Source organism: Gadus chalcogrammus, chromosome 22, assembly GCF_026213295.1.
Source record: "Gadus chalcogrammus isolate NIFS_2021 chromosome 22, NIFS_Gcha_1.0, whole genome shotgun sequence".
NCBI classification, from domain to species: domain Eukaryota; kingdom Metazoa; phylum Chordata; class Actinopteri; order Gadiformes; family Gadidae; genus Gadus; species Gadus chalcogrammus.
The window spans coordinates 12302778-12312219 of record NC_079433.1 but is presented as its reverse complement, the minus strand read 5'-3'; the positions used below and the strand labels follow the sequence as shown (position 1 = coordinate 12312219).

At 45.7% G+C, this 9442-nt stretch overlaps 1 protein-coding gene across 1 annotated transcript in view; it reads left to right on the top strand.

The window, feature by feature from the left end:
• Window positions 1-782: 782 nt before the first annotated feature.
• The window catches only part of adgrb2 (adhesion G protein-coupled receptor B2), a 159246-nt gene continuing 150586 nt past the window's right edge, over window positions 783-9442 (top strand). The window contains exon 1 of the mRNA XM_056583195.1: window positions 783-937. Coding sequence (XP_056439170.1) covers window positions 893-937 — 45 coding nt within the window. The 5' untranslated portion in view covers window positions 783-892. The remainder of the gene's footprint in view (window positions 938-9442) is intronic.

The following is a 9442-nucleotide window of genomic DNA, read 5'->3' as shown; positions in this document are numbered from 1 at the left end:
TGCATAATATGGAATTTTCCAATGGCTCTGTAAACCTCGCTAAATGCTGCGTCCACCCTGTGTGTGTGTGTGCGTGTGTGTGTGCATTTGTGTGTGTGCATTAGTGTGTGTGTGTGTGTGTTTGTGAGTCTGTGTTTGTTACTTGTATTTTAACTATTTAAATGGCTTCTCAATGACTGTTTAGCTTCACAATGTTATTAATTTTGGCTGCTTCAGGCAAAATGTTTCCTTGGGCTCATTGTTTTAAATGAGTTTGTTATATATTTTCTAGCTTCATCCAATTGGCCAAAAGCTATAATAACCTACATTTCCATCCTCCAAAGCCAGGTGCGAGCAAGCAGTTAACTGCTTCTTTTTGGTAATAAACATTGTGTATCTTTCGGCTATTGAATGAATGCTATATCATAATGTTGCTTGGCATTGGGCACTGGGATACCCATTGCCAAAACTGTGTAGAACTGGATTGCCTCAGCCTGTATTCATTTTGACAAACATTATCCACATGAATAGGCTATTATGAAAATATAATATGTTTAGCCACCGCATTAAGTCAAATAAACACACCACACACAGATATCAATGTTTGTGCCACTAGATTAAATTGCTTACAGGGAACACAATGCCTCATGTTGCGTGATTAACATTTTTTGCAGTGCAGTTCAGATCTTTTAACCTTACTTTAATCTAATGTTGGTTGAAATACTCAATCTACATGTTATCCCTTTTCCTTGACCAAGCTCAGACCAAAGTTAATATATACATCCCAGTTCATAGGTCAGGGCGGCCATTTTGTCACTTGTACACTGGAGCATGGGGAGTTTGGTTTGTTAATGGTGCTACCATATTTCTTTTGTATACGTGAAATGGATGTTTTTTGTACACTTCCAAAAGCATGGATTACCATTGTTTTTGTTTTAATCAAGGAAACCTGTATGAGGTAAGTGGTAACGCTTTTTTACTATCAGTCCATTGCTGGCGCACATGAGGCGATAAAATACCATCTTTGTAAACTATGTTAAAAGAGGGACACAATCAGATACTGAAGTCAATAGCACAACCCCTGCCCACACCTCATCCGCAGGCACTGGAAGTTATATTATCAATTTATTTAGATCTGTCGTGCAGCAACAACAATTAGGCATTTCTGTATGGGTGATAATTGTGCTTATCCCCAGTGAAAGTCGGTTGGGTCGATTATCTTCTAGCCTATTGGATGATATTATCTCCATTATATCCACTGTGTGGATTCACAATCACTAAGATGATTAAATCTGTAATAGCAGATGAAGCAGACGAAATGGGCCGCTAAAGCGTTGATATTCATACAGTCGGCTACGTTTGGTGTACGTGCAAAAAAATCATTCTGTGTAGTAAGTATGTAGGTAGGCTATGCCGTAAACGTTTGATCTTCATGATAAAAGCAAAAGTCTTCTGCACAAATATGTAAAATATTTCACGTTTAGATAGTGCCTGAACAAAGTATTATGTCATTCACTAAGTTCATTGGCTAGTACTCTACCACTACTGATGAAAGCGATGCAAATCGGGCCATGTTTTGTTTCTGGGGCGTAATATCGGGTGATACAGGCTTTTCCTTCAGTAGTTGGGAGTCAATTTAAATCTGTGTTTTTGTGCTTGCAATGACTGCACTATTTTGTTCTGAGTCAGATCCTGTGAATAGCTAAGCTAATTTTGTTTCCCCATGTATCCCTGACGCTGCTTTTCTCAAAGAATCGGCCCTGTCATATCCCATGCATCAGCATCTTGCCATTTTTTATTTATTAAACATCTCCCCTTTTCCTTTTCGTCAACCTAGCCCTCTCTGTCAAAATGCTTTTGTCTTTGTCTCCATAAACCAATTAGGTTAGTTTACAGCTGGACCTATGAGGTCGTTCTAACTATAAACTCGGCAACAAGTTCAAGAGGGGAAGCTACAAAGTGTTCCCATTTTCACGTTCATTTATTTTGACCTTGTCCATTGTTCGCACGGTGCAGTTTCTCCATGACTTGGTGTTCAAAGAGTCCCCAGGAAGGCCCCACTTGAACATTGACACTTTGTGTGGTTCACAAGGCTGTGTCCGCCGTTCGTAACGTTTGCCCATCAGAATGTAGGAAATCTGTCCGGCGTGTCACATAATGACACTGACTTGGCTCGCACCATTGGCAGAAGAACTCTGCAGAAGGACCCGATGCCACTATCATGCGAAAACATCCCTGTGTTTTGTATCAACTGGGGCACAAAGTAATGATTTAGTTTGATTTTGATTAACGAGAAACAGAACGACTGAATGATGCGATGGTCTGAATAACTTTCCTTTGCCATCTCCTGTTCTCCTGCCATCTGATTGGGAGTTCCAGCTCTATGTATGTGTGACAGGAAAAGGGGCACGGTTCCTGTTCCATCTTTATTTCCCCTTGGATTTATTTTTCCCCCAAGCTGCTTTTCCTTTCTGCAATGCCCCTCGAGCCATAGGCAACTGGCAATCACTCAGTACCCGGGCTCTCTCTCTCTCTCTCTCTCTCTCTCACTCACTCTCTCACTCACTCACTCACTCACTCACTCACTCACTCACTCACTCACTCACTCACTCACTCACTCACTCACACACATCTTGAAATACACCAAAGCCAGCATCCGTCTTTTATTTTTCTAAATGTGTGTTTGTCTGCCTTTTTTTGTTCATGAAGTAAATAATGCCTCATATTCTGTTGGAGGTCTTTTCAAAGGGTGTGACGAGAAAGCTTTCAGCAACAGAGCTGTGTGCAATGATAAAAATAAATGCAAGTTCTCTCTCTCTATCTCTCTCTCTCTCTCTCTTTCTTTGATTTAAACAGGCTCCTCTTTGCGTTTGCGTCTGTACCTTTGGCACTTTGAGATAGAGATGTCTGTCTGCTGCATGCTACATCTTACTGGTTCGTCATTTCAACACATTAAACCATTTCCCCCAATTTCCTCTAAAGATTTAGTTATTTTCAGCTTCTTGCCTGGCCTGGAAGGGTAAACTGACAAACAATGTGGATGTGCATATGCCTGCGTAGTTGTGTGTTATCGATCTTGAAGATAAATGCGTAAATGTGACATTTTAATTGACTTAAGTGCTTGGAGTGAAAGGAGATTTATGTATAGAAATGTGTGGAATTGAGTTGGTGTGTGGCCTTGCATACAGTGGGTAGAGTACTGAAAAACTATACTCAAGTAAAAGTACAATTACTTCCTTCAAAATCTACTTGAGTAAAAGTAAATGTTCCAATTGGAAAACCTGCTTGAGTAAAAAAGTACTTTGTTACAAAGTTACTCAAATTACAAGTTACTTCACATTTTGTATTGCAGTGCTTGGATCAGTGAAAAAGAGTGTGTGTGTGTGTGAGTAAGTGAATGAGAGAGAGAAAGATGTACTCTTAAAACATTTTTCATTGTGTGTATTGTTCATTAAACATATATACAACAATGCATACAACAAAATTAATTTCATGCAATTTCAAACAAATTGACGCACAAAAATTGTAAATTGATTGCAGCTCTGTGCATATGACAAAAGGCAAGAGCTTTGTAGGAACACTACCCAGGATGGCTTGGTTAGCTGATTGGCCAATCAGATTTGTCTTGACGCGATTGCGATTCAGCCTACGCATAGCATGCACGCACACTCACAGCCAGACACAACAATGGCACAGTAACGGTCGACTCGCCTCCTCAGCTATGGAATCGCAACAATGTTGCAACCCAGAGAAGGCGCGTTGCTTACGTGTACGCTTGTATTATAGTCAACGAAGATAATGTGTTTGTCAAAATACAAATTTTAATGAAGGCACAATGGTAAATGTAATAGAGTAAAGAGTAGAATTCTAAATCAAATATTTACTAGAGTAAGAGTAAAATTAAAGACTTAAAAAAACAGCTTGAAAAGTTTTCGTTACCAGAATAAAATACTTTTTTACTCATTTGCGTTACTTGTAATGCGTTACTACCGCTGCTTGTTGCATATCGTGTGTGTGTGTGTGTGTGTGTGTGTGTGTGTGTGTGTGTGTGTGTGTGTGTGTGTGTGTGTGTGTGTGTGTGTGTGTGTGTGTGTGTGTGTGTGTGTGTGTGTGTGTGTGTGTGTTAATTGCCTGCTGATAAAACTATTAATAGCACAGCTTGGAGGAAACAGTAGATAAAATAAGCTTTTCATATGCAAGAGTGCACAATAGTGTGTTGCTGTGTGGCCACTAGTTTTTGCATGCACACGATGAAGTGTGTGTGTGTGTGTGTGTGTGTGTGTGTGTGTGTGTGTGTGTGTGTGTGTGTGTGTGTGTGTGTGTGTGTGTGTGTGTGTGTGTGTGTGTGTGTGTGCAAATGCAACAGCGCTTCCACAGACAGGACAGAATGCCTATTAGTGTTGGTGTTGATGGTTTTTTTAGTGCTGGCAATGTCAATATTGGGGAAGGTGGTTTAGAATATTGAGTTGGAGATGGAGGTGGGGATGTTGTGTGCTGGTAGGGGGTTAAAAAGACCACAGGGCAACATATGTGGCTTTCTTGGCACCTTGCCCCCCGCCAGTGAGGTGAGTCACCCCCCACCTGGCAACTTCAGACACACACACACACACACACACACACACACACACACACACACACACACACACACACACACACACACACACACACACACACACACACACACACACACACACACAGACACAGACCTGCTACCTACAACATCTATTCCGCCCACAAATAAATGAGGAGATGCAAGTGTCACTATTTATGAGGCAGGGGGAAGAAATGTACTGAAAGGTAGAAAATGGGTCACTCTACAACGGATATTACAGTAAGGGGGGGGGCGGCGTACATTCTCATGCATGTATTCACCCAAGTACACTCCCTACACATGCAGGCATCCACGTGGGAGCAAAGCACATCAACATGCACAGATGTATACAGGGCAGCTGTTGTGGCCTTCAGAGGACTCACTCTATTTCCGTACAATTGACCCGGAACTAAAACACCCCAGTGTCCTCTTTCTCTGCCTGTGTGTCATTATGTGTGTGTGGTGTCGACGCGGGCACGCAGCGGCAGTCTTTTGTGTGTGTGTGTGTGTGTGTGTGTGTGTGTGTGTGTGTGTGTGTGTGTGTGTGTGTGTGTGTGTGTGTGTGTGTGTGTGTGTGTGTGTGTGTGTGTGTGTGTGTGTGTGTGTGTGTGTGCATATGCGTCATCCATTTTAATGCTTATTTGCCTTTCTGCCTGCATATCCGGGCATATAAAAACTTTGGCCTCAGCAAAATATACAAATATGCACCACCGCCTCCGCCCCCACCAACCCCACCCCCACCTTTGTCCCGAAAGAGATTATAAATCATTTTTTTCTGTTCTATGTAGAATCTTCTTAGGAAAAAGTTAGCTGCGAGAATGGGAGGCTTTAGCCGTGTCGTAGCGGGGCCTCATTTTGATCTCGTTTTGATCTCGTTTTCTGATCGTATTTTTCTATTATCACATTTGCAGCGTGACAGCCATGGAGAGCCGGCGGGAATAAAGGCGGAGGAGGGGAGGGTATAGGGGGGGAGGGGGGGTGGAGGAGAAGAAGTGTGGGGGGGGTGGAGGAGAGGAGATGGGCAGGTGCAGAGGGGAGACGGGTAGAGGTGGAGAGAAGGGGAGGACAAGGTGTGGATAGGAGAGAAGAGGGTGACGTAGGCTTCGACAGGTCTTATTAAGCGTGGGAAGGAAAAGGAGACGGACAGACACCTTCTGTCATCCGCTCGCAAGGCGACGTAGAGAGAGAGAGAGAGAGAGAGAGAGAGAGGGAGAGGGGGGGGGCAGGAAAGGGGGCAGGGCGTTTGACAGTCGGTGTACAGAGACTACTTGGCCCCCCCGACAGGTTCTCACCTAGCTCGGGGTCAAGAGGCAGAACTTAGAGATGAGACGGAGACGAGATTGAGAGGGGATTTGAAGGGAGACAGGGGAGAGGGGGAAGAAGAACAAAGCAAAAATCTTCTTTATTTATTTCATTTTTATATACATAATTTTTTTATATATATATTTTTTCATAATATTTAAGCTTTGAAAATGTTAATCTATATTTCATGATCTCTTTAAGACTTGCATGCATGTACGTCCGTCGTCATCTGCTGGATCGGTTCACGTCTCCCCCCCCCCCCCCATCCTCCTCTTAGCTCTCCTTCTCAATCCCTCCCTTCCCTCCCTCGCCCCCTCCCTCGCCCCCTCCCTCGCCCCCTCCCTCGCCCCCTCCCTCGCCCCCTCCCTCCCCCCCTCCACAAGTCCATTACAGCCCGCCTCGTCCCTCCCTGGGATCCCTTATCCCTGCTCTGTATGCACGCCGCTCTTTTGTTTGACGAATGGCTCATTCAGCCTTTATCTCACCTGTTACTCGATAATACCTCCTATACATTAAGGGCTTAGTGACACACGCAGGCGCGTGCGCAACCACCACCGCCGTGACGAATGGGCGGGTGGGGAGGGACAGGATACAGACCCGCGCACGCACGGGCACGCATGCAGACCGAATGGTGGAGAGGGGGAGTTAGGATTGATACATAACAAAAGGTTGAAGTTGAGTAAAGTGAAGGGAGGGAGATGTCGGAGAGAGGAGGAGGAGGAGGAGACTCGCGGAGGAGAGGAGGGATTAAAGTGGGGAGGAGGGAGGCGAGACGTGACGTGGTGTGCTGGAAGAGGGATGGGAGGTGGCTGCAGAGGAAGCAAGGGGAGAGGAGAGAAGCAGGAAGAGGAGGAGGAGGAAATTATGAAGATGAGAGGAGGGCAGAGGAAAGGGAAGGGGGAGGAGATGAAGTGGGAGGAGGAAGGGATCAGAGGCTGGAATAGGAAATGAGGTGCCAGGAGAGGAAGGAAGCAGAGAGGAGCAGAGAACAGGAGAGGCGAGAACAGGGGGTGAAAGGAGGAAGAGACAAATAAGAAGGGCAAAGAGATGAGAGCGGGGAGGAGGGAAATTAGTTGTGACCAGAGGAGTGAAGCAAATGGACGGAAAGTGTGAGGGGAGAAAGGCTGTTCAGGAAAGAAGCAGAAGAGGAAAGGGACAGGAGAGAGAGAGAGAGAGAGAGGTCAGGGAGCGGGGTGTTGGTGGATGGGGGTGTTTGGCGGAGGGTGGGGCAGCCGGGTCTTATCAGCATTCACCAACCTACAGTGGATGAAATTACCCTTCGCTGTCCCACTGTCTGCGGTCACGGCTCCCCGGCTGTGCAGGGGATTTGCAGTGCTCATAAATCTGTGGATGGTGTGTTAAAATGTGCATGTAACTTTTTGCATGTGTGTGCCCCCATGCTCGGATCTGCACATATATTTGATACATATATATGTTTGGATTGTGTATGTGTGTTGTCGTTGCGGTTTAGCAGTCTTGTGCTTTTTTGATTCGGTGTGTTGTCATGGATGGCCTGTCAGTTCTGCCTATAGAATATGATCCAAAAGAAGGATTCGGCTGCAACAATGGATGGGTGTGAATATGGCCGTTTGGATGGCTGTCGAGAACCCAGGGAAACCATGGCGATCCAAAATTTTCCTCCACTTTAGAGAGAGAAACAAACACCATCAGCTTCACTTGTGTCTGGATGCATGCACCTGATTGGGTCTGTAATTGTGGCAGTGCGTGTGCATTTGTGCGTTTGCGTTTGCGCGTTTGCGTGTGTGTGTGTGTCGGCTGAATACACGCCCATGTGCTTCCTGGACAAATGGGCTCACACTGCGACGTTCGTTTAAAGAGCCCTACGGCTGATGAATTCTCTTCAGTGCAAAAGCTGATTTAATTGGTTTGTTCCTGCTCCCCCCCTCCCCATGCACCCCACCCCGGTCTTTTCACCGATAAGGACATCTTGATAAAGGGCTTCATCTTTCACCTTTATTCATTTAGCAGCCTTGTATCCTATGTTTTTTTTCTTCCCTTCATTTAGCCACCAGTGTTGTTTCAATGCCATGCAGATTCTCACCTTGGCATCCGTCTTTCTTCTTCACTCTTTCTCTTTTTTATCTCTGTCGCTTTCGCTTTTGTTCACACTTTATCTCTCTCTCTCTCTCTCTCTCTCTCTCTCTCTCTCTCTCTCTCTCTCTCTCTCTCTCTCTCTCTCTCTCTCTCTCTCTCCTATTAATTGATGTTTATAGCCCTTTCTCCCTTTCCCTTCGTTCTCTTTCTAGGGTGTCTGGTGGTCGGCTCTCTCTGATTGGCTGGCAGGCTCATTTATTTTCTCTGTGCGCTGCGTGTGAAATGCTAAAATAGGAAGAAGGTTAAAGAGGGCCTCGGAGCAGGGGACATCAATAGCTTCCCTTAATTCTTAGAATCCACTCCCCGCTCTCACTCTGTCTCTCTGTCTCTGTCTCTCTCCCTCACTCATCCTGTGTGAGCATGCGTTCACTCACACACATGAACACAAGCATGCACACACACACACACACACGCACAAACACACACACACACAATGACAAGGTTGAGGCTTTCTTCACTGAAAGTTCTGAATATTGTGTTAACCAAAGCTCTCTCTCGCTCTGGCTCTCTCTCTTTCGCTCTCTATGGCTCTCTCGTTCTCGCTCTCAGAGCTCTCTCGTTCATGCTCTCTCTCTCTCTCTCTCTCTCTCTCTCTCTCTCTCTCTCTCTCTCTCTCTCTCTCTCTCTCTCTCTCTCTCTCTCTCTTCCCCCCCCCCCCTTGTATCACTCTGCCACCCTTTATCCCTCTATTTTGCTCCTCCCATTTGGATCAGTGACCTCTACCATTTTCCCATTCATCACCCTCCCCCTCCGTCCAGCCTCCTCTCTTCCTGTCTCTCTCTCTCAGCCTAAGTCTCTCCATCCATGTTCATAACACACAAACTGACCCCCAAAAAATGTGTTATTTTGCCGCCGCCAAAAAGAATTACTCCTAATCAACTCATTCTGTCTCGGACTTAAAAGTGCTGCTTCCCGAGCCGCCACGTCTAATCTCTCCACCTCTGCTGCCGTTCATACTTATACACGTGTCCTGGCTCCTACCAAACACCACCTCCTCTTATCCTTTTTGTTCCTGACTCTCTCTCCGCCACCCCAACCCCCCCCCCACCCTCAGCCCTGTCCCCCCTGGGAGAACCTCGGAAAGGTTTCACCTTTTTTCTTCCGCTATTAGATTTTTCCCCATTATTTCTGCTTAAGTGCAACTGACTCAGGGTGTGTTAAATAAGTCTGCCTGCCAGTTTCTACCTGCCTACCCCCCCACCGCCCTCCCTCCCTCGCTCTGTCTTGTCGTGTGTTTTTGGGAGCAGCCCCCAGGTCACGCCTGCCTCTCACAGAGTGGAGACGTAAGAAGCCCCCCCTATCCCCCTTCCCCCCTCCCCCCGCCTTTCTATTCACCTTTCATCAAATTGTTCTTCTTCCCTGACCTTGCGGTGTTATTTTTTCCCTACTGTGTGCCTCCCTGTTGCTTGCTCAACTCCTCAATGCTTAAAAAAAAACATACATATATATATATAT